We start from the raw sequence: 25,430 nt of genomic DNA on the forward strand, positions 1-25,430 counted from the left end.
AGTTTTAAACACTGGAATTCCTTTTTTCCTCAGGTTTACTTTAAAGTATGCATGTATGTATATCTATGTGAGTGTTTCAGATCCTCTGGAACTGGAGTTACACACAGCTGTGAGCTGCCATGTGGGTGCTAGGAATTGAACTAGGATTCTCTGGAAGAGCAGACAGTGCTCTTAAACTCTGAGCCATCTCTCCAGTCCCCAAAACTCCTTAAAAAAAGATTTACCTATTTATCATTATTATCCTTTGACAAAGGTTTCTATATGTAGCTCTGGCTGCCCTGGAACTGGCACAGACTCAGAGATCTGTCTGCCTCTGCCTCCCGAGTACAGGGATTAAAGGGTTATCATGTCAGGCTCAGTAAAATTTATTTTTATTTTATTTGTTGGTTGGTTTTGGGGACAGGGTTTCTCTATGTAGTCCTGCTGTCCTGGAACTCAATCTGTAGACCAGGCTGGCCTTGAACTCATAGATGCACCAGCCTCTGCATCCTGAGTGCTGGGAACAAGCATGTGCACCCCCCCTGGTTTTTTATTTTATGTGTATGGGTGTTTTTGCCTACATGTATGTCTGTGCACCTTGTGCATGATCTGAGGCAGCCAGAAGAGGGTATCCAATCCTCTGACACTTTAGTTACGGAGGATTTTGAGTTCCCATATCGGGTACTGGAAAACAAACTCCAATCCTCTACAGGAGCAAATTGTGCTCTTAACTGTGAAGCCATCTCTCCAGCCCTGGAATTCTTTAAAACACGAACGAACACTTCTTTATGCTGTGTGGTGGAAGCACAGATCTCTTTCTGCCATGTTGTCCTGGACTCAAACCTGGCCATCAGGCTGGATGGACCTGCTGTGTTACCACATTCTCCTATCGTGTGTGTGTCTTGATAGGGTCTACCTAGTCCTGGTATGTGTGTCTGTGTCTGTGTGTGTATGTGTTTGTGTGTGTTGATAGGGTCTACCTAGTCCTGGTGTGCGTGTGTGTGCCTGTATGTGTTTGTGTGTGTTGATAGGGTCTACCTAGTCCTGGTGTGCGTGCGTGCGTGTGTCTTGATAGGGTCTACCTATTCCTGGTGTGTGTCTGTGTGTGTGTATGTGTTTGTGTGTCTTGATAGGGTCTACCTAGTCCTGGTGTGTGTGCGTGCATGTGTGTGTGTCTTGATAGGGTCTACCTAGTCCTGGTGTGCGTGCGTGTGTGTGTGTGTGTGTGTGTGTGTGTGTGTGTGTGTGTATTCTGAGAAAGGTCTCTTGAAGCCTAGGCTTGGCATTATGTAGCTAAAGATGACTTTGAACTCCTGAACCTCCTACATCCATCTCTCAAGGGCTGGGGTTACAGGCTTGTACCACCGTGCCCACCTAGATAGACATCAGGCTTCTTACTCTCTCAATGTAAAGGCTGGGAAGTGAGTGCGGAGACATTCAAACTTACGCCTGTGGGATCTCTTAAGTCTTTGAAAAGTCCACCTTGTCCCTGAATGTTGAATGAGTGAGTGGCTGAACTTGTCACTGGGTTGGAGTAAGGCTGATGTGATGCAGGGAAAAGGGTCCCCCGATGAGCGATCTAGACCCCAACCAGCATCAGTAGCAGACGACAGTTCTTTCCCAGTGAGACCCGCGGTGCCAGTCCAGGTTCCGCCCCACGTTCGTCACATCCGGTGGGGGCGTTGTTTTGGGCTTTCCCTGGGAGGTGGAGTATCGGTTAACCCCTTGGTGTCCGGGCGGCCTGGAGCCTTTGCGGGCCCGGAATCCACGAGTTGGGGCTCCCCAGCCACACCCCTCATAGGATTTAAAGGGGAAGGTGGGGTCGGATGGGCCGAAGCCCGAGCCGAGGGAGCGGGCATGAGACGCTGCCCGTGCCGGGGGAGCCTGAGCGAGGCGGAGGCCGACGCATTGCCCGCCGGGGCCCGCATGGGGTTGGAGGCGCTGAGGGGCGGGCGGCGGCGACAACCGGGACTGCAGCGACCTGGGCCCGGAGCGGGTGGCCCGACGGGACGGCCAGTGGGGGGCGGGCCTCAGGCCTGGACTGAGGGGTCCAGCCTGTACTCTGAGGCGGAGAGGACCGACTTCAGGCCTGTGCGGTGTCGGGACAGTCCGCAGGCAGAATCCTGTGGAGACCGACACGCGGTGTGCGAAGCAGCTGGCCTAGGAGCAGAGTCGGAGAAACCCATCCAACATAAGGAGCTAGCCGGGTTCAGCCTCCAGACGCATCCAGAAAGGAACAGCCCCTGGGCAGAGATGGAGATGGCCGGTTCCTGTACAGATGGCTTTCGAACTGATCCTCATAGATCCGATCTCCAGTCTCAACCAAAGAGAGGCAGCCTCTGTACCCAACCAGGGTTTGATGAGTCCTGGACCGGTCTGGAAAGACTCGAGCGGTGGCAGACTCTGCCAGAGAGGGACAAGCCCTGGGTTGATCACCTCCGGACGCATCATAGCACGTCCAAACTCCAAACTCACCCAGACGGAGTCTGCCCCTCATCTGAACCAAGGTCTGATGGCCCCTGCAGAGAATCATCCTCGGATGGTTCCAGTACACCACATGACCCCGACGGCTCCTGGACAGAGTCCCAAACTCATGGCTCTTTTATACGACAGAGTACTCAGACAGCCTGGAAACAACCTGGAAGGGATGATTTTTCAACACAAGAAACTGATGGAGCCTGGGTTCAATCTGGCATTGATGGTCCCTGGGCTGACAGCGTTTTGGGGGAGTCCAATGGAGGTGATCTATTAGAGGAACCAGAGCCTGGGGAGTTGGTGGCTAACTTGTGCTCCCACCTGGAATGCAGCTCCCCATGTCCTGTGCCCCGCCTTATCATCACCCCTGAGACTCCTGAGCCTGAGGCCCAACCGGTGGGACCCCCATCCCGGATTGAAGGGGGCACTGGCGGCTTCTCCTCTGCCTCCTCTTTTGATGAATCTGAGGATGACTTGGTGGCTGGGGGCGGAGGTACCAGTGATCCGGAGGACAGATCTGGAGTGAGTAGAACCCATTCATCCCAGAGCATGCGTTCCACCCCAAATCTCTTATCCTCCCATCCTTTCTGCCTTGGCTTAGAAAGTGTTCTTCCCGGTTACTCTTAGCTGCCAACAATTACATCTCTAGGCCGGGCGGTGGTGGTGCACGCCTTTAATCCCAGCACTCGGGAGGCAGAGGCAGGCGGATCTCTGGGAGTTCGAGGCCAGCCTGGTCTACAGAGCTAGTTCCAGGACAGGAACCAAAAAGCTACAGAGAAACCCAGTCTCGAAAAACAAAAACAAACAAACAAAAAAACCCAATAACATCTCTAGCTATCTCTTTCATGCATTGACCACCTCCTTCTGACAACCAAGTTGCTAATCATTTTATGAACCCCCTATTCTTTCCCCTTTCCTGTCTGTCTTTTCCTCTCCCCCTTGGTTACTTGTTCTTGGGGGGTGGTCTGCAGTGGAGATTACTGGCTGCCTCTGTCTTGCCTAGGAACCTCTGACGTTGTACCATTGTGTCTATGTGGATACACAGTTTTACATGAAAGGTCTATGACTTCTGTTGTCCTCTGGAGGGGGTCCCACACTCAGCTCCGAAGAACACCAATAAGGTGGAAGGAATGCACACTCATTCTCAGATGGCTTGATTGGACCCTTGGCCTCTTTGTCCTTTTTTTTCCCTCCCAAAAAGGGTTTCTTCTTCCCAAACAGGGTTTCTTCCTCTGTGTAGCCCTTGCTGTCCAGAAACTTGCTCTGTAGACCAGGCTGGCCTTGAAGTCAACAGAGACCTGCCTGCCTCTGCCTCCAGAGTGCTGAAATTAAAGGTGAGTACCACCACCGCCAGGGCACTTTTTTCTCTTCTTTAGACATTCTCCTATAGCCCAACCTGGCCTCAAACTTTGTACCTGTGAGTCTGACCTTGAACTCTTGATGACCCAGTCTCTGCTGTGGTAAATACTGGGATTGCAGACGAGTTCTACCACGCTGTGCCCCACGCCCCACCCCATTTAGATAGAGTTTGCTCTGTAGACCAGGTTGGCCTGCAGACTGGACTCCGACTTGCTACGATTTTCCTGCCTCTGCCTTTCGGGAATTAGGTACGTGCTCCATACCATACTCGTTTGTTTATATTCACTGTGAAGCAAGACTGGCCTTGAACTCGTGGCCATTCTGTGCTTTACGCCTCTTCTTTACTTTTTGTTTAAATTTACTTACTCTATATGTGTGATTGTTTTGCTTGCATGTATGTATGTGTACTGTGTGCAAGCATATGCTGCCTGGGAAGGCCATGCAGGGTGGGTTTAGATCCCTTGGAACTGGAGCTACAAATGGTCAGGAGCCACTATGTCAGCGCTGAGAATCGAACCCCAGCCCTCTACAAGAGCATAAGTATTTTGATCCATTTCTTCAGTCCCCCCAATAAGCCTTTTCAGGCATGAGCTGACACAGCCTCCTGCCTCTAGCTTTCATTAGATGTTCAAAGGAATGTCCAGGTGTCCAACATGTATCTAGGTTAGCCGTGAACTTATGACAGTTTTGCTACCTTGAGCTTCCCAGAGGCTGGGATGACAGGTATGAGCCAGCTTTCACTAACTACTCAAAGAGGGGCTGCAGAGATGGCTCAGCGGTTAAGAGCACATAGTGTTCTTGCAGAAGACTCCGATTTTCAGCACTGTGGGGTGGCTCCCAATTGCCTGTAACTTTGTTTCTAGGGGGATCCAAAGCCTCTGACCTCTGTGGTACCTGTAATCCCATATACCTGTCCACACCCACATACACATAATTAAAAATGCAGTCTTGAAAAAAAAAGGTCAAAGGGCAAAATGCTCAGGGATCCTCAGCCTAGCTAGGTACCACCCTGTACCCAGGCTGGCCTTGAACTTGTGATACCTCAGTCCTCCAAAGTGCTGGAATTATAGGCGTGAGCAACAGGATGGCTATTCCTGGCTTTTCATTAGATGTTCAAAGGGCAAAATGCGCAGGGCTCCTCAGCCTACCCAGGTACCCACCTCGTCTCCCTGTCGTTCTCTGCTCCCCAAGGGGCCCCTCAGACTCTTATTTACATCTTCCACCATCATCCCCTGCTTGGGTGCGGCTCTCTCCTGATGAATCACGAGAGCAAGCAGGGCAGGTTCAGGGAGGGAGAGGCAGAGCAGACGCAGGTGTGGAATAGAGCTCCAGGTGGGGTTCAGAGTCCGGCTGCTTGCCAGCTTGTCTGAAGAGTCCTCCTACTGGGGTTGGGCCCTTGGAGTCTACCTTGATCCCCCTTTAGCTAGTGTACCTCCCTCAGGGACGTGTTCACACATGTGGCCCCAGCTGTGAGAAACAGACCTGCCTCGACGTGCTAATGCCCACACAGAAGAGCCAACCCTCCAGGGCTTTCTGCCACGGCTCTTCCCTGTGTCTACACTCACTCATCTCCTTGACATCTCCACACAGCTGAGCTGGGACTGGATGACTCAGAGCACCGACGTCGACGGCTGCAACTGTCACACGCATGCATGCTCCGCTAGTTCATTCCGCCTCGCGGCGGCCCTGTGACACATATACTATTGTTATCCCTTATATATATTTTTAATAGATGAAGACATTGAGGCACAAGAGATGAAATCACTCATCCAGGGAGGTCACACACTTAAGATTTAACCCCCTAGAAGCCAAGTGGTGGTGCACGCCTTTAATCCCAAAGGCAGAGACAGGTAGATCTGGTCTACTAGTGAATTCCAGGCCAGCCAGAGTGATGACGTCATGAGACCCTATCTATAAACAAACAAAGATTTAGCCCCTAGGCTTGGTGCTGTGGCTCATCAGCAGATTAGCCAGGCGGTGGTGCTGGTGCGTGCCTTTAATCCCAGCAGAGGCAGGTGGATCTTTGTGAGTTCGAGGCCAGCCCTGGTCTACAAGAGCTAGTTCCAGGCCAGGCTCCAAAGCTACAGAGAAACCCGTGTCTTAACCCCCCACCCCCCAAAAAAAAGATTAGCCTAAATCTGAAGTGTGTGTGTGTGTATATGTATATATATATATGTATGTGTGTGTGTATGTGTATATATATATATATATATATATAATTCAAACCCTTCTCATACACTAGAAGCAGTAAGTGCCTGCCTAGATCAGTGGTCTTGTTAAGTAGTACAGAAGTAGTACAGGCTGACCTGTACTGACTGTAGCCACTGCCCTGCCTGGTCAGCCTCTTGGGTGCTTGGATCACAACTGTGCTCTACCATGCCCAATGCTTCTTTCCTTTGCTGTTTTGTTTCCTTTATTTATGTACTGTGTTAGTGTGTGGATGTGCACTGCTGCAGCATCCACATGAAGGTCATGGGACGACTTGGGGAAGTTATTGCTCTCGTTTTACTGCGTGGGATCCAGGGATCAAACTCAGGCTGTCTGGTTTGGCAACACATATATTTATCTGCGGAGCCATCTCACTGGCCCATTCTGTTTCTCTCTCTCTCTCTCTCTCTCTCTCTCTCTCTCTCTCTCTCTCTCCTCTCTCTCTCTCTCTTCCCCTTTCTCTCCACCCTCCCCCTCTCTCCTCTTCTCTTTCTCTTTCTTCCCCCTCCTTCTCTTCCTCTCTCTCTCTCTCTCTCCCTCTCTCCTTCTCTTCCTCCCTTCCTCTCTCCTTTTCTTCTTATTCCTTCCTCTCTCTCCCCCCCTTCCTACCCCCCACCCCCCACTCTCTCTCTGTGTTATTGACCCTGAGGAACTGAATGAACCTAGGACCTTGTGGATGCTAGGCAGGCACTATACTACTAAACTATGTCTTCTTTTTCAGTGTTTACTTTGAGCAGGATTTTCCCATGTTACAGGCCTTGAACTTGGTATGCGTCCCTGGCAGGCTTGAACTTACCATCCTCTTACCTCAGTCAGCCTCTCAAGGAGCTGAGATTACAAGCCTGTACACAGTGCTTCCTTGCCTGTCCTCCCTCCCTCTCTCCCTCCATCCATTGGGTCTCACTGTGTAGCCTGGGATGGCCTGGAACTTAAAGTCCTCCACCTCTGCAGCTCTACTGTGTGTGCCTCTGAGTCCCAGATGAGATGAGCATTCTTTTCATCTTTGTTTTATAGATGGGGAACTTGAGACACAGAAAGGCATCTTGTGCTTAGTATTGGCTAAGTCAAATCAAAACCACACTTTTGGACTCATTTCTAGCCGAGTTTCAAGCTTTTCATGTTAGCCCCTTTTATCCGTGCATCTGTCGTCATCTTGCCTTTTTTCTGAGGCTTCTTTATCTTGAATTCTTCGTCTTTCCAGAAACTCCTTCAGTAGCCTCACTCCATCAAGATCCTTCCTCAGCCTTCCTGAAGCCATCAGGAACTCAAGGCTGGGTCCTGTCTTCAGGCGACCACCCTCTGCTGTCCTAATTGTCCCACCACCCTTCAGCCGGAGTGCACGCTCTCCACCCATGGCTGCTGTTTGCCTGCCTGCACGTGTCGTCCCCTGCTTCCTTCTCTGGTGTCCCAGCTATGCCCCCCCTTTTGTTTTTAAAAACTAGGTCCCATAGCTTAGGCTGGCCTTGAACTCCACTACGTAGCTTGAACTCCTAATCCTAACTGACCTTCCCCCCTCCCCCCCATCCTGTTCTGTTTTAATTGTTTCTGAAGTCCTGTGCTGCTGGGGATACTAGTAATCAAGACAGACACACACGCCCCCTTTTAATCTTCAGAGACAAATGTGAGACCAAAACATTATCCTCATAACTCTCAGGGTTACGACAGGGTTTCACCGTGTAATCCTGGCTGACCTGGAACATAGACCAGATTGACCTGAAACTCACAGGGAACTGCCTCCCCCAAAACACAGATGCTCTCCAGAGATACTAGCAGCTTGAGTGGCCAGGGCTGGATGAGAGCAGTTTAGGGGGTTGTGGGAGTCTCTGGTATACAGTGGGTTAGATTTAGGGTATCAGAGAGGGCTTCCTGGAGGAGAGGACGTGTGAGCTGAGACCATGATAAGCTGTTTCCTGATTAAGATACACTGAAAAGAGAAGGGCCTGTGGAGTGTAGCTCAGTAGAGCCCCTGCCTAGAATCCCCCACTGAGGGAGCTGGGGTGTGGCTCAGTGGTAGAGCCCCTGCCTAGAATCCCCCAGTGAGGGGCTGGGGTGTGGCTCAGTGGTAGAGCCCCTGCCTAGAATCCCCCAGTGAGGGGCTGGGGTGTGGCTCAGTGGTAGAGCCCCTGCCTAGAATCCCCCAGTGAGGGGCTGGGGTGTGGCTCAGTGGTAGAGCCCCTGCCTAGAATCCCCCACTGAGGGAGCTGGGGTATGACTCAGTGGTAGAGCCCCTGCCTAGAATCCCCAGTGAGGGGCTGGGGGTGTGACTCAGTGATAGAGCCCCTGCTTAGAATCCCCCAGTGAGGAGCTGGGGGTGTGGCTCAGTAGTGGAGCACTTGTGGTGAGCTTGCAGGAGGTCTGGGGTGTCATCTCCATCTGGTGAACTGGGGGGGGGGGGGTGGAAACAGGACACTACATGCTTATGATAATAAAAGACAGTGTCAAGTAACCTTTATTCCAAGCACTGTGTTTCGGGACACCTGCTGTGTCACCCCAGGTGCTAGAGACACTTGTAACCCAGCAGTCTCCCTCCCCATAAGCTTCAATCCATCTGAAATGCAGTGGGTGAGCCCCAGGGCAATGGGGTGGGGATAGAACCAGAAACCCAGCGCTGTGCCTGGTGACTTAGGCCAGTGGCTTCACCCCTGAGTCGGTTTCCTCTCCTTTGACACAGACAACAGTCTTCCTGGGGCTGTTTTTAGGATTAAATGGGGTATGGCACACAGAGTCTTTGTCATGGTGCCTGGAATGTTCCAGGTGCTTAGTAAACAGGAACCTTGATTAATCATCTCCTCCCTTCCTGGATCCCACGCTGTCCTACACCTGGCTCCCTCCAGTTTGCTGTCTGTGGGTCTGTGGAGAGCTGGGAGAAAACACGTCCTTGACCCTGGCGGCTGCGGCTGCGGCTGCGCTGGGTGAGCAGTCAGCTTCCTTCCCTGTAGGCTACGGACTCTCCCAGTTCACACTAAGCCGTGTCCCCCCCCACCCCCACCCCACGCCACGCACTCGCGCCTGAATCAGAAGTGAAATAGCAAGAAAGAGTTGATTGGGTCCTGCTGTGTGTTTCTTTTGAGCAGTGATGGGAATAGTCCAGAGCCCTGTGCTGTGTCTTCACACTTCTGCTGAGCTACACCCCAGCCCTTCTCTGGTTTTCTGTTGCATCCCTCTCCTGGCCTCTCCCTCCACCCCAAACTCCAAACTCTTTTTTTTTTTTGTTTGGTTTTTCGAGACAGGGTTTCTCTGTGGCTTTGGAGCCTGTCCTGGAACTAGCTCTGTAGACCAGGCTGGTCTCGAACTCACAGAGATCCGCCTACCTCTGCCTCCCGAGTGCTGGGATTAAAGGCGTGCGCCACCATTGCCCGGCTCACCCCAATCTCTTTTTCTTTCCTTTCATCTCTGTTTTTCTCTCTACTATTCTTCTGTAGTTTTTCTTTTTCTCATTACCTTTGTTCTGTTTAGGTCTAATGGCAGCTTCTGGTTCTCTGCTTCCACTATGTGGGTTCTGGGGATTGAACTGAAAGTCTTCAGTTTGCCAGCAAGCACTTTTACCCCCACCTCCCACCCCCAGCCATCTAGCTGGCCCTAATTTTTGTTATTCTGAAACAGGGTCTCCTGACACCAGCACTCAGGCAGGCGGGTGAATCTCTGTGGGTTCAAGGCCAGCCTGCTCTACGTAGAGAGTTCCAGGACAGCCAGGACTACTCAGAGAAACTGTCTCAGAAAACAAAATTATTTATTTTTGAGGCACGGTCTCCTGGGGTCACTCTGGCCTAGAAGCTGTGTAGACCAGGCTGGCCTTGAACTGACAGAGGTCTGACTGGGATTGGATTAAAGGTGTGCGCCATGCCCTGCTGAGATTTTATTTTTGGAATTATGTCTTTACGTGTGTAGGGGTGAAGGATGCACATGAATTTCGTGCCTGTGGAGGCCAGAAAAGGGTGTTGAGTCCTGTGGAGCAGGAGTTACAGGCAGTTGCGAGCTGCCCCGTGGTATCCAGTGTGGGGAACTGGGGTCCTCTGTAAGGACCCTACATGCTCAACCATCTATACAGTGGGGCTGGAGAGATGGCTCAGGGTTCAGATCGCCTGCTCATACAGAGGACCTGGATTTGGTTCCCAGACATGATGGTGTACAGCCATCCATAAACTCCAGTTTCAGGGGAGTTGGTGCCTTCTCACCTCCATGGGCCCCAGGCTACATATGGTTCACATATGTGCATGTAGGCAAAACTTTTATAAATCAGATTGAATTTTTTTTTTAAGATCTACTATGGTAACAAATTGCCACCAAATCTGAATGATTTAGAACAGCAAAAGTTTACCTTTTTTTGTGGGCTGGGGGTCCTGCTCTGTGCTGTCCCCCTTTAGGGGCCGAGGCCTGTTCCCTTGCCCAGCTCCTCACCTCTAGTATGGAGTTGAACATGGAGCATCTGAATTGGCTCGCAGCTTCCACCTGGAAGTAGCACTTCCTGTCACAGTTCACTGGCACCAAGTCCATAACCTCAGTTCAAGAGGACAAAGAGGGAGCTGGAGAGGCACGGTGGTTTCCAGAGGATCCAGATTCAACTCCCAGCACTCACTCATGGGGCAGCTCACAACTGTCTGTAACTCCAGGATCCAACACCCTCACACAGACAAAATACCAATAAAATAAAAATAAATAAATTTAAAAAGGCAAGGGTGGCTGGAGAAATAACTCAGTGGTTAAGAGCACTGACAGCTCTTCCAGAGGTCCTGAGTTCAGTTTCCAGCAACCACATGGTGGCTCACAACCATCTGTAATGAGATCTGATGCCTTCTTCTGGAGTGCAGGAATACCTGCAGATAGAACACTATAGACACAATAAATACATTTTTTAAAAAAAGAGGACAAGCCAGAACCCTTGGTGACCAGCCTCTGTTGGCCACTATCATCCGCCTTGTGTCTCTCTGTGCTTGGCCTTTATTCCTCCGCTCCTGCCTCTATGGTTTGCTCCATATCTGGCCTTATTTAGAAGCTTGGCTTCACATTTGGTGACTGTGGGTTTTAAGGTATATGAATTTGGTGATTGCTACAGTAACCAGACCTAGCCTACCCTATCTTTCCTGTTATGGCAAAGACACAGAGACAGAACAAAGAAAGTAATAGAGGCAGACTCTTCCCCACGAGCTGGTCTTCTGGTCTCTGGATGAAGTGGGGTTCGATGACCCTAATAAGCTTGGGGACCATAGCCCCATGAACCCTCAGGAGGGTACTTCCCTGGCCTTGACCATACCTCATGTTCGCCCTCCCTACAGAGCAAGCCCTGGAAGAAGCTGAAGACGGTTCTGAAATACTCGCCCTTCATGGTCTCCTTCCATAAGCACCACTACCCTTGGGTCCAGCTTTCTGGACATGCTGGTGAGACTGGGGGAATCGGTAGACAGACAGGCAGAGCTTGGCATGGGTGTGTGGGCTAGGGAAAGCTCTGCTCTGTATAGATTCAGTGTCTTTACTATCACCGTGGTGACAGTCCCCACTCTACGGGGCTGCTAGGAGAAACAGTTGGCCTAGTCAGTATTTTATCTTATCTATTTGTTTTGAGACTCTGTTGCCCTAGCTGGCCTAGAATTTACTCTGTAGACCAGATTGGCCTTGGACTCAAAGATCCTCCTGCCCCTGCCTCCCAAATGCTGGGATTAAAAGATTGCACCCCCACACCTGGTGTGGCACGTGTTTATAATCCCAGCGTTTAGAAGGCTAAGGTAGGGGATTGCCAAAATAAAGACCAGCCTGGGCTACATAGCAAGACCAACAAAGCAAAGCAAAACTGTCCCTTTTGTCAAAAAAAAAAAATTGGAATTCCACCTTCTCCATGTATGTGCTCTGGATAATGCCAGCACTGTGAAATTTGTTTGTTTCCCTAGAGTCTTGTTGTGAAGCTGACACTTGCCTTGGATTCACTGTGTATCCTGAACTGGGCTCAGACTTGTGTCAATCCTCCCACCCGAACCTTCTGATTTCTGGGATTATAGGTTCAAGTCACAGTGTCTAGCATGAATTAATTTAGATAAACCCAAGTGGCTGGTCCCTGGAGAATCAAATGCAGGTCTCTTGTGGAGAGCCATGTTGTCAACTCAGATCTCACAGAGTTCCCTCAGAAGACAAGATCACTCATTCAAAATTACAAAACAGGGCTGGTGAGATGGCTCATCGAATATAGGCATTTTCTGTGCAAGCCTGATGACCTGAGTGGAACCCCTGGAAGCCATGTAGATGTTGAAGGAGAGAACCGCCTCCACAAGATTGTTTTGGCACAGACCCCTCATCGCACCATGCACAGGTTCACACATAATAATAACGAAACATTTTTTAAATTACGAAATTGGATCTGATGAGGTGGCTCAGTGGTTAAGAGCATGCATTGCTCTTAGAGGCCTGTGCTGGGTTCCAGCATCCACGCTGGGCAGCTTGCAGTCACTTGTAACTCCAGCTCTGGGGGATCAGATGCCTCCTTCTGGCCTCTGAACACTCTCACACATCCATACATATAAAAGTAAAAAATAAACATTTTCTAAAATTACAAAATAAATAATGGTATATGCTGTAAATAGGACCCTGAATAAACAATGGAGAGTAGAAATAAATCCATCTAAAACCAGGCATGAGCTGGGCACGCCAGCCTTTAGTCCCAGCACGGGGATCTTTGAGTTCAAGGCCATCTGTCTTAGAACAAACACAACAGAAAGGGAGGGAGAGACAGCATTGCTGGGGTGTCCGAAAGATGGCAATGGCTGGTCTGATACATGCCGGGAAATAGCGGGTGGCAGGTCTCTGTCTGACGCAGTCTCTTCTTGGTCTTGCTTCACACAGGGAACTTCCAGGCCGGTGAGGATGGTCGGATTCTGAAACGTTTCTGTCAGTGTGAGCAGCGCAGCCTGGAACAGCTGATGGGAGACCCCCTGCGGCCTTTTGTGCCTGCTTATTATGGCATGGTGCATCGGGATGGGCAGGCCTTCAATCAGATGGAAGATCTTCTGGCAGACTTTGAGGGCCCCTCCATCATGGACTGCAAGATGGGCAGCAGGTGGGATTGGGGCAGCCATGGGCCAAGGTCAGGGAAGGTGGTGGATAATTTTGAAAATAGGGCCAAATCAATTCAAAGTACCTATATCAGTGTGTGTTCCTGCCAGTGGTGCACGAAGGTTTCAGGTGTGCTGGCCTGCCATGACGGTTCCAGGTGTGAGGGTTCCAGGTGTGCAAGCCTGCCGTGAGGGTTTCAGGTGTGAGGGTTCCAGGTGTACAGGCCTGCCGTGAGGGGTCCAGGTGTGCAGGCCTGCCATGACGGTTCCAGGTGTGCAGGCCTGCCATGAGGGTTCCAGGTGTGCAGGCCTGCCATGAGGGTTCCAGGTGTGCAGGCCTGCCATGAGGGTTCCAGGTGTGCAGGCCTGCTGTTCCTTCTTGGTATTCTTGGTTCTATCTTGGTATCACTTGTTTCATTAACTTAAACTACTGGATATATAATGGAATTACATTGTATTTGTGTATTTTTTGTTACAGTTTTCTTTTTCTTTTTGAGAGTATTTCCTGTAACCCAGGCTGGTCTCAACTCATCCTGGCTGTGTAGCCGTAGCCAAGGATAGCTTTGAGTGTCAGGTCCTCCCGGCTTCACTGCCTAAATGTTATCTATGATTGCAGACATATGACACCGTGAGGTTTATGCTGACGATGAGACCCCGAGGGCTTTGTGCATGTTAGGCAGGTAGCCTGCCAACTGAGCCACATTCCCAGCCCCTAAGCCAGAGTTTTACTTATTTGATTATTAGGTCGGGCGGTGGTGGCGCACGCCTTTAATCCCAGCACTGGGGAGGCAGAGGCAGGCAGATCTCTGTGAGTTCGAGAGCAGCCTGGTCTACAGAGCTAGTTCCAGGACAGGCTCCAAAGCCACAGAGAAACCCTGTCTCGAAAAACCAAAAAAAAAAAAAAAAACCCCAAAAACCAAAAAACGTTACTTGATTATTAGTTCCTAGAGCTAAGGACTCACTTTGGTTGTAGTGGTTCCTTAGTCAATACTGTCTTTTGTTTTATGTTGGTGCTGGGGGTTGAATGTAGGGCTTTGTTCATGCTGGACAAGCCCTGTTAGCTACAGCACTGAACTACATCCACAGCCCTGGGCTTGTTTGTTTTTTACTTTTGTTTTTGAGACCAGATCTGTTGTATAGCCATGGCTGGTGTGGAATTCAGTATATAGATTCAGCTAGTCTCAGACTTAAGGCAATCCTCCTGCCTCTGCCTCCTAAGTGTTAACATTGTAAATATACACCATGGTCTTAGGGTTTCTATTGCTGTGAAGAGACACCATGACCACTGCAACTCTTTTTTTTTTTTTTTTTTTGGTTTTTCGAGACAGGGTTTCTCTGTGGTTTTAGAGCCTGTCCTGGAACTAGCTCTTGTAGACCAGGCTGGTCTCGAACTCACAGAGATCCGCCTGCCTCTGCCTCCCAAGTGCTGGGATTAAAGGCGTGCGCCACCACCGCCCGGCGACCACTGCAACTCTTATGAAAGAAAACATTTAATTGGGGTGGCTCGCTATGGTTTCATAGGTTCAGTCCATTATCATGACAAGAAGCATGGTGGCATGCTGGCAGACATGGTGCTGGCTACATCTCGATCAGAAGGCAACAGAAGGTCAACTATGACACTGTGAGTAGCTTGAGCATATGAGAACTCAAAGCCCACCTCCACAGTGACACACTTCTTCCAACAAGGCCACTCCCTTTGGGGGCCATTGTTTTCAAACCACAACCACCAAGCCCCATTCTTTCTCTTTTTTATTTCATATTCTGTATATAAATCCTTTGTTTTACGTACATATAATGCACACACATGAGAGAGAGAGATGTATATTTTCTAAATTTCCTATTTTCTCTTTTTTTCCCCTGGAACCAAGGACCAAAGCCATGGCCTTGCATTTGTCATTTCACTCTCTTAATACCATTGATTCTAATAACCAAAATCTTTATTCTTTCCTTGAACCCTCTCCCAGTTGGGGGCAGGCTGGAGAGATGACTCACTGGTTACAGACACTTGGTGCTCTTCCTAGCACCCATGTGGTGGCACAGCAGCTTGCACCTCCAGTCCCAGGGGACTCTAATACCTGCTGCTGGCTTCCGAGGGCTCCTTCGTGCACATGGTGTCCATATAGCCACACAGACTCACACAGATAAATAACAAAATAAATAAGAAGTCTTGCCTTTAATTCCAGCTCTCAGAAGGCAGAGGCAGTTGGATCTCTATGAATTTGAGGCTAGCCTGGTCTAAACAGTAGTTCCAGACCAGGAAGGCCACATAGTGAAACCCTGTTTCAAAGCTAACTAAGAACTCTAGTGAGGCTTATGAGACAACTCACTGGGTAAGCGCTCATGCCACCCAGCCAGCCAGCCTGAGTTCCACCCCCAGGACCCATGTGGTGCACAAACAACCAGCTCCTGAAAACTGTCCCCTTAGCCACATAAGCATGTTCCCTCTGCAGTAAAAGTACATGTTTTTAAAAATCAGAGATTTTTAAAATTTAAAAAATTTGCTGTGAAATTGGAAACTTTATACAATAATTAGAAAATCTGAAAACCTCAAAGCCGGAAGTAATTTTGGTTCCAAGTATTTTTTATTTTAATTTTCCTTTTATTTATTTATTAAATTTTATGTGTGGGCCTGGTTTATGTCTGTACCATTGTGTGTACCTTGTGCCCAAGGAGTCCAGAAGAGGGCTTCAGATCCTGCGAACCTGGAGTCACACAGACAGTTGTAAACTGCCATGTGGGTGCTGGGAATTTTTTTATTAATTATGTGTGCGGATGTTGTGCCTGCACATGTGTTTGTGTGCCTTATACCCAAGGAGCCCAGAAGAGGGTGTTAGATCCCTTGGGACTAGAGCTGCAGACACTTGTGACCCACTTTGTGGCGCTGGGACTGGAACTCAGGTCCTCCGAAAGAGCACAGCGCTCTCAACTGCTAAGCCACCTCTTCAGCTCCTGGTCCCCAGTATTTTAGATGAGTGACAGCCAGCCAAGTGCCAATAAGCAGAATGTCAGACGTTGTTTTTGTTTTGTTAATGGCCTTGTGTTTGAAGAGTCTTTGTCTACTAAATAGCATGAAACCATTCTCCTGTTTTCTTCCATATGCTTTGTTGTTGTTTAGTGCTTTGTTGTTCTAACTTGTGCAGTTTACTGGGTTTTGTTTGTTCTGTTGTTTTGAGATAGTCTCACTATGTGTCTCTGGTTGGCCTTGAACTCACAGGCCAGCATCTGCCTCCCAAGTGCTGGGCTCAAAGGCCTGCGCCTCCATCCCGGTCAGGAAGTGCGAGCCTTCCAGCTCTGTCTCTAATGGTTTGCTCTGTCACATCCTGTGTGCTCAGGACCTACCTGGAAGAGGAGCTGGTGAAGGCACGAGAGCGGCCCAGGCCCCGGAAAGATATGTATGAGAAGATGGTGGCAGTGGACCCTGCGGCCCCCACTCCTGAGGAGCATGCTGAGGGTGCAGTCACCAAGCCCCGATATATGCAGTGGAGGGAGACCCTGAGCTCAACTTCCACCCTCGGCTTCCGGATAGAAGGCATCAAGGTGAGGGCCAGGAGAAAGCCAGTTTGTTTGACACTCAGAGTTCTGGGACTGGAGCAGTGGACTGGCTTCGTACGGAGCATGGGTGGCAGGGGACACTAGAAGGAAGCAGACCCATGTCTGCAGAGTCCAGACAGCCCGGTATAGGGAAGGGCCCACTTCCCATCCCTGCGTGTAGCAGAGGCGAGTGAGGTTTCTTTATCTACTGGGACATCTTCATATACCAGCTTCTCTTTCCCCAAGTCCAGACTTTTCTGTGTCCCTGGCTTCCCTGACCCTCTTCCCTCCATTCTGGAACGCAGTGGCTGGAAGGGTCTTTGAAGTTTTTATTCCATAAATTAAATAGACTTGGAAAGCTGGGTGTCAGAGCTCACACCTTCCTCCCATGAAGAGGTTAAGGCAGAAGGGCACGCGGCTTCAATCCGAGTTACAGCATAAGTTCAGAACCAGCCGTGTCTCGAAAATGAAAAGCTAAAAGAGAAAAAAGAGGCCTGGGGGGTGTGGCTCAGTGTTAGAAGACTAAGCTTGTGTGAGGCCCTGGGTTCAATTCTCAGTAGCACTACACAAACAATACTAACCAAATAAAGACAGGAGCTAAAGCATGGTAATAGAGCACTTGCCTAGCACGTATGAAGGAGACGCTTGGCTCAGATCTCCACCCCTCATCTGTTTGAATAATTAATCACATAGTCAATAAGTGAAAATGGCCAGGTGTGGTGGCTCATGTCTGTAACCCCAGCACTTGGGAAGTTGAAGCAGGGATCAGGAGTTTGAAGTGCAAAGAACTTTTGCTCATTTATTTTGTGGGCCCCAGGTCCTACATGCCCAGAGTCAAGAAGTAGATACCAACACACGAGGCCTCTGAGGCTGAGGCGCCTAGTAGGTCTTGTCAAGCTGAATGAGGTAGTCACTTGGGAGAAGGAAGCAGGAGGACCAGGAGTTCAAGGCTAACCTGAGCTCCGCTGGGAGTTTTTTAGTCAGCCTCAGATACACGGGACTCAGTTGATGGACTGGCTCTTGCTGCTCCGCTAGACAGAAGCAGAATCGTGGCTGAAGCCAACTCCCAGTCCCCTAACAGCCTGTTTTGCAAGATGAGCTCAGCCGTGACTGTTTTGTTAGATGTGGGAGGACAGGTTACATAAAAGTGTGGCAGGGGACTGGGTCGAGTTGGGCCAGGCAGGTGGACTCTTTGCCCTGAGTAGGGGTTATCTTGGCTGGTGGGGTACCCTAGGGGTACCTGAGGTTGCCCAGCGTTGGGGTGAAGACTCTTTGCCCTGAGTAGGGGTTATCTTGGCTGGTGGGGTACCCTAGGGGTACCTGAGGTTGCCCAGCGTTGGGGTGAAGACTCTTTGCCCTGAGTAGGAGTTATCTTGGCTGGTGGGGTACCCTAGGGGTACCTGAGGTTGCCCAGCGTTGGGGTGAAGCAGCACACATGACAGCACTTCACCTCTTGCTTTGCAGAAGGCCGATGGGACCTGCAACACCAACTTCAAGAAGACACAAGCACTGGAGCAGGTGACGAAGGTGCTGGAAGATTTTGTAGATGGAGACCTTGGACTCCTGGTGAGTGGGATGCTCATCTCCTGACCTAGCCACCATTTATTGCTGCTTCTTGCTTTGGGCTGGGCTAGGTTGGGCTGGCCTGCTCCTGGCCAGTCTTGCTCACAGTCTGCCGTCAGCTGGTGGTTTGGCTGAGACTAGCTGGTCCCAGCTAGCATGGCTTTTATGTCTACCATGGTTCACAGTCTTATTCGGGACTTGAGTGTCTGTCTGTTCAATATAGCAGGCTAGCCTGTGCTGTTCTCACCATGGGAACAGGAAGCTAAGATAGCAGGTGTTTTGTATGAGGTCCCCTGGTGTCTAGGCATAGACAGCACGACCACATTCTGTTGGGAAGAGCAGGTCCTATCATGAGAGAGACGAAGCCCAGCTGGGGTAAGGGGGAAACTGACTCCATCTCATGGGGGAGCTATGGGGATTGGTGGAACTCATTTAATCTGTCTCACTCTTGTGTGCACTACCTTAATGGCTTCATGCCAGTACTCCCTCTTCCTGCCACTTCCTTGGTTCTCTTTATCCCACCTTGACTGACTGTCCAGGATGACAGGGTGAAGAGTCATCTCAAGGTGGCTCACCAAGGGCTGGCTGCATTTCCGTGCTAATGAGACATCTTCTCTCTCACACTCAGAGAAAGTACGTGGCGCGACTGGAGGACCTCCGCAAGGCTCTGGAGAACTCTCCCTTCTTCAAGACCCACGAGGTGCGAGCCCTGGCTGCCATAGGTGTATGTGGCCTCCAGTTTAGGGGATTCAGGCAGGGAGGGAGTGGGAGCATGGATTCAAGCCAGGCGGTCTGGGGATGAGGCTGACTCTTCTGTGTAACTTTGGTCTCTCCTCAGTCTCTATTTCCAGGGCTGGGAGTCAAAACCAGGGTTTCTCAATCACTGTGCTGAGCATATCCCCCGTCCTTGCTTTCTTTCCTTTGGGAGAGTGGCGTGGTCTTTTGAGACACAGTCTCATGTAGCCCAGAGTGGCCTCCTAGTCACAATCTTCCTGTCCTAGCCTCCCACATGCAGGGATTACAGGGAAGAGCACCACACCCAGCCTTCCCCGCAGACAGTCTCATGGGTTGACACAGCCGGGGTGATGATACCCACTCCTAGGACTGCTGAGGGTTGCGAGTCACTGGGAAGCAACATTCACGTCTGTACTCGGGGTTCTTAGAAGCGGAAGCAGTGTGTGACTTAATGGTGTGTCTCTAGGTGCCTCCCTTGATGTGCGGTTCTTCCTTTTCTTTCTGCTCCTAGCCTCTCTCTTAGCACTGCTCTTTCCATGTTTTTATTATTTGTGGGAGGACAGAGGACACGTGATGGTCTGTTTTCTCCTTCTAGCATGTGGGTCCTGGAGAGCAAACTCAGGTGACCAGACTTGGCAGCACGTGTCCTACCCACTGTGCCGTCACGCCAGACCAGAGGTGTCTGTTTTGTTTTGTGGGTTTCACATAGCTCAGGTTGGCCTCAAACTTGCTGTGCTGCCTAGGCCTGCCTAGAACTCCCGATCCTGTTGCCTCAGCCTTCACAAGTGCTAGGATTGTAGTTGTCTGCCACCATGCTTGGTGTCACCCTGTGCCTCTCAGGCAGCTCGGATACTCGGCGGCTGTTTGCTAGTCAGAGAAGTGATGGCACCTCCTTCTTTCCCCCAGGCTCTTCCTCTGCCCCTCAGCCCTTTCCCCTCTTCTCTGACTTTTCTAGAAAACCCTGAGCTGGAAGTCTTGCCTGTACAAGTCTCAGTCCCAGCTCTGCCTCTCCTCAGCCTCCTAAGGCCAAGCAGCCACTCCGGGAGGCTCCTGGAGTGTGAGTGGACACTGAGGAAGGTTAAGCAGGCTGATAGATTAGCGCCCAGCCCATGGCAAACCGTCATGAGTGCCAGCTGTCATCAGCATGTTTGTTTTGATCAAATGGCCCTGTTACTATCTTCAGGCTATATGTGGAGGTCGAGGCCTCTCCTCTCCTTCTGTTTGGTTTGGATGGCCTAGTGTCTTGCCTCCATCTGAAATATGAAATTTCACATAGAAATTGGCATTTCTAGTTTCCCTAAGACATAGCAGTCCTAGATGCTTGCCAGTATCTATATGCAGCAGTATCCAGGCCTGAGTCTGCCTCTTTTCTGTTTGGTGCTGGGAATTTGAACCCAGGATCTCATGTCTGCCAGGCAAGTGCTCTAGCACTGAGCTACATTCCAGCCTCACACCCTCCACTATTTTATTGAGATGGGCTTACATAGCCCCAGCTGGCCTGGAATTTGATGTGTAGCTGAGGATGACCTGGACTCTTGATCCTTCTGCCTCCACCTCCTGAGTGTGGGGTTGTGGATGTGTGTCACCATGCTTAGGGGCAGACATGCTACCAACTGAAATATAGCCCCACACTCATTATGTAGACTAGGTTAGCCTCTTTAAGGTCTTGAGACAGTTCTTACGTTGCCCAGGTTACCCTTGAGCTCACTCTGATCGAGGCTATAGGCCTTGAATATTTTCTGTCCTCCTGCCTCAGGTTCCCAAGTAGCTAAGACTAAGGCCTGTAATCATGAGGCCTGGCAGCATCTGACTCTCTAGACAGGCTCCTGTTCACCTGGCCAGGAACTGGGGTCTGGGAGCAGGGCGGTGTTGAAACCTGCTGTAAGACAGATGGAGGTGGCGGGGGCCTTGTGAAACCTACATTATATGAAGGGAAGGCAGCAGCTGTTTGTTTGTTTGTTTATGAGAAAGCATAACTTTAGGCACATGCCTTCAGTCTCAGTACTTGGGAGGCAGAGGCAGGTGGATATCTGTGAGTTCTAGGCCAGCCTGGGCTACAGAGCAAGTTCTAGGACAGGCATCAACACTACACAGAGAAATCCTGTCTCAAAAAACAAAACAAAACAAAAAAGCATAACTCCCTATTGACTATGTGAGTATGTGAATGTCGGATGGGGTGTGTAAGTGCCATGGTACTCTTGTGGAGTCATTTCCCTCTTCTGCCATATGGGCCCAGGACTTGAGCTTAGGTCATCAGGTTTGTTTTGAGCCGTCTCACCGGGCCATTTGGTTTTGAGGTAGAGTTCTACTTTGTAGCCTCGGCTGGCCTTGAGCTCGTAGATTTGTGCTTGTCTCTGCCTTCTGAGTGTTGGAATTAAAGGTGTGTGTTGTGTCACCATGACTGTTTAGTGTCTTTTTTGAGACAACTTTTTATTACTCTGGAGCTTTGGCAGGCCTGGAGCTTACTACCTAGCCGGGGTTAACCTCAGATTTGTGGCTGTCCTTCTGCATCTGCCTTACAAATGCTTGGATTGTGGACATGTGTCACCACACCTGCTCAGCAGTGACTGTATCTAAGACAAGTAAATCCAAGCACCACTAACAGCCCCCACCGAGGTGTGCACAGCCCCACTGAGGTGTGCACAGCCCCCACCGAGGTGTGCACAGCCCCCACCGAGGTGTGCACAGCCCCACCGGGTGTATTTCAAGGCAGACACTGGGAGGCACTTTATGAGCCTGTGGGTTGTAGGGTGCTATGTGACCCCAGGAGGTAGTGTTACCAACTTCCCCATTCTACAGACAGGACACCAAAGCCAAAGGAAGGAAGCCACTTGCCTAACGTCATCAGCCACAGCCCACTGGGCCTAAGAAGCCACTGCCCTATTCTGGAGAAAGTTTTCCATCTCTTCTGTCTGATCTGTGTTCTCTGACCCAGTCACAACCCTGATACCATTTGAGTTTGTGCTGTGGCTTAAAAAATGATGACAGCAAATAGCCCAGAGTGCTGGTTCACACTGTTCTAGCACCCGGGAAGAGGAAGCAGCCGGGCTGGGAGTTCATGCCAGCACAGGGGGGAGGTGGAGGCAGGAGGATCTGAAGTTCAGGGGATTCTTGGCTATATAGATAGCTGGAGGCCATTTGGGACTATGTAAGACCCTATCAGACGAACAAGAAATGAGAGCTAGAAAACAGAGGCAATGGGCTGGGATGTAACTTAGCTGTGAACTCCTGCTTAGCTTGTTGGAGGCTCTGGGCCATCCCAGAATACACACACACATGATAACTTGTAACATTTATTGTGTATTTGTTGTGTTCTAGGAACCATTTGAAATGCCTTGTGTGTGTGTAAATTATACTGTTATTCTCTGTTTGCATCTGTGGAAGCAGAGCCACAGACAGGGTAAAATGCTTGCCTAAGGCTACACAGCCTAGAAGTAGCAGAGTCAGGATTTGAACATGGACAGCCTGATTCCTGAGTATCTGCTTTACTGCTCATTGGGGAGTAGACTGGTGGTGCCTGCTCCTCTAACCTCTTCTCTCTCACTGACTATTACAGGTGGTGGGCAGCTCCCTTCTCTTTGTGCACGACCACACCGGCCTGGCCAAGGTCTGGATGATTGACTTCGGCAAGACGGTGACCCTGCCTGACCACCAAACGCTCAGTCACAGGCTACCCTGGGCCGAGGGCAACCGTGAAGATGGCTACCTCTGGGGTTTGGACAATTTGATCCATCTCCTTCAGGGGCTGGCCCAGAGCTGATCTCATCTGCTGCTGCTAGGCTCACTTGCAAGATAGCATGTGTCTGGCTGGAGGAGCCCTAAGATGTTGTCGGGCTTGAGGCTGCTGATGAAGATGAGGTACTTCAAGGTGTCACCAGATCAGTGTGGTCTCAGGAGCTTTGGGGGACCTGGAAACACTGGGCTCCCTTACAAGTGGGGAACAAGACAGGTAGAGGCATAGAAAGAATTATCAGAACATGAATGGCGTATCCTGATCAGCTAGGAAGCTTCTGGGGGAGTACCAGGGGCCACGGCTAGAACTGCGAACCCTCCCTGAGCTGGCTTTCTGAGCGCAGAGCCTCAACAAGTTAGCTTCTGTTCCCCCAGAGGATTGGCATATTTGTGAAGACCTGCAGGAGCTACTTCCACCTAGGGCAGTGACAGCCTCACCTGGTTGTCATTCAAGTGCTGAGAGGAGGGTGTGACGTGGGACACCTGCTGATGCTGCCCTAGGCCTGATGCTACAGTGTGGGAACACAGCTCATCCTCCTCCGTGCTGAGGCCTGGAAGGATCCCTTGTTCCTCTGTGGACTCTTCAGGCTGCTGCAGAGCCAGACCACAGCCACGTCCACCTGTGCCAGCACTGTAACCGTCTTCCTTCCTTGGTGCACTAGCTCTAGCCTCAGGGCCTCTTCTGCCCTAGACCCCGGGGCTCTCCAGTGAGGCAGGGGAGGAGGTTTCTCCTTGGGAACTAGAGTTGCCTTGCTTCACTGTGTAAGTGTCCCTACCCACACACAGAATGAACTGCCAGGTTGCCCAGAAGCACAAGTGATTGGGCTTCTGGCCCTTGCCATGGGCTACCTGGTTCTAACCAAAGACTGGAGTACTCTGGAACAGGGCAGAAGCCACTCTATCTCTGTGCTGCAGCACCTCTCCAGAACCTTGGCTTCCTGGCCCACACAGATGGGCTTGGTGAGGACAGGAACCTACCTCTTCCCTAAGGCCTAACGTCTTCCAGGCCAACATGTCTTCCTTTTCTACTGACTTTATATATATTTATAAACGAGATAGTTAGCTGGGGTGGTGTCAGTGAATCCAGGCAAAATGACTTTATTGGGCCTCCCGCCCACAATGGCACCCCAATAAACAGGACAAAGTCAATGCTGTGGAATTTTCTTGGCATCTGGGTATGTGGGCTCAAATTCATATTCTTGGGCCTTCATGCTGGGGTGGGATAATGGGGTAGTGGTTACCTTGGGAGAGAAAGGCTGAGGAGGTCGCTCACTCATTTGAGACCCCAAAATGCCATTAATTTTTTGTTTAGATTAAAAAAAACAAGATTTATCTTGTTATCCGGGCAGTGATAGTGTGCACATTAATCATAGCATTCGGGAGGCAGAGGCAAGTGGATCTCTGAGTTCAAGACCAGCCTCCTTGGTCTACAGAGTAAATTCCAAGACAGCCAGGGATACACAGAGAAACCCTGTCTTGAAAACACACACACACACACACACACACACACACACACACACACACACACACACACACACATATACACAAATCTTTAAAGAAAAAAAGATTGGTATTTGTATGTGTGTATATGTTAACTATTTGTGTTCAGGCGCCTAAGGAGGCCAGAAAAGGGCACTGGACCCCCTGCCCCCAGGAGTCGGAGCTACAGGTGGTTTGGAGCTGTCTAATGTGGGTTCTGGGATCCAAACTTGGGTCCTCTGTGAGAGCAGCAAGTAGCCTTAATTGCTGAGCCATCTTTCCAGCCCCTTCTTTTCTAATTTTGAGACAGGGTCTCACTGTAGCTCAGGTTGGTCTGGAATGTGAGGTCCTCCCATTTGGCCCCCAGACTGCTGGAATTATAGGCATGGGCCTCCACACCCAGCTTCTTTTATTTTTTGTTGTTTTGAGACAGGGTCTTGTTCTGTAGCCCAAAACTGTTTGGTACTCACAGTGTAGCCCAGGCTTGCTTCAAACTCACCTTGACCCGCCTGACTCAGCCTCTAGAGTACTGAGATGGTGTGTGCCACCATGCCTAGCCGGTATTATTGCTAGTCTCCTGGGCCTGGCTCTATGCTAGATACAGGGCTCCCAGTGCCAACCAAATATCAGGTCAGGATTCAGACTGTTGCGCACCCCACTCGCTGGTGACTACATACTGTACCATACGCCTCCCTTAAAGTGTGATCTTTTGCTGGGAGCATTGCAGCACTCCAGACTTGTTCCTCCCCTTCTGAGTGGGTGTACCAGGTGCCAATTACTTTCTTTATAGTTGGTTCGTTAGGACAGATAAAGTAGGAGGCACACACAGCTGCTTCCTATGTGATTTAAGAGTCACAGTTCAAGCTAGCCTTGAACTTGTCACTTAGCAATGATGAGCCTGAATTGGTTCTCTGGCCTCTACCTTCCAAATGCTGGGATTATAGGCCTACACCACTATCCCAGCCTTGGGCATGATGTGGCATATGCAAGGCTAACCTGGACTGCATAACATAACAAGACCTGTCTTTCAAAACAAACAGGCTGGAGAGATTGCTCAGCGATGAAGAGTGCTGGCTGCTCTTCCAGAGGTCCTGAGTTCAATTCCCAGCAACCACATGGCTCAAAACCCATATATAATGAGATCTAGTGCCCTCTTCTGGCCTGCAGACATACATGCAGGCACCATGTACAACACTATCCATAATAACTAAATAATACAATACACTATGGATAACACTATCCATAATAAATAAATCGTTAACAAACAAAAATCTACATCATACCTCTTCCTCTCTTATCCTCACGTGGAAGGAGAGGGGTCCTGGGGACTCT

At 50.2% G+C, this 25,430-nt stretch overlaps 1 protein-coding gene across 1 annotated transcript; it reads left to right on the plus strand.

The window, feature by feature from the left end:
• Positions 1-1,714: 1,714 nt before the first annotated feature.
• Positions 1,715-23,768, plus strand: Itpkc (inositol-trisphosphate 3-kinase C). The gene is made up of 7 exons (XM_075987789.1): positions 1,715-2,976; positions 11,295-11,397; positions 12,850-13,063; positions 16,391-16,595; positions 18,054-18,155; positions 18,781-18,852; positions 22,444-23,768. The coding sequence occupies exons 1-7, from the start codon at positions 1,837-1,839 to the stop codon at positions 22,645-22,647; spliced, it is 2,040 nt and encodes a 679-aa protein (XP_075843904.1). The 5' UTR covers positions 1,715-1,836; the 3' UTR covers positions 22,648-23,768.
• Positions 23,769-25,430: the final 1,662 nt, after the last annotated feature.

This window comes from Microtus pennsylvanicus, chromosome 1 (genome assembly GCF_037038515.1).
Source record: "Microtus pennsylvanicus isolate mMicPen1 chromosome 1, mMicPen1.hap1, whole genome shotgun sequence".
In the NCBI taxonomy this organism is placed as follows: domain Eukaryota; kingdom Metazoa; phylum Chordata; class Mammalia; order Rodentia; family Cricetidae; genus Microtus; species Microtus pennsylvanicus.

Coding starts and splice junctions, on each gene's coding strand:
- Itpkc (XM_075987789.1), top strand. CDS start 1,837: ATGAGACGCTGCCCGTGCCGGGGGAGCCTGAGCGAGGCGGAGGCCGAC. Junction 2,977..11,294: donor ATCCGGAGGACAGATCTGGA/GTGAGTAGAACC, acceptor CCCTCCCTACAG/AGCAAGCCCTGGAAGAAGCT. Junction 11,398..12,849: donor CCAGCTTTCTGGACATGCTG/GTGAGACTGGGG, acceptor TGCTTCACACAG/GGAACTTCCAGGCCGGTGAG.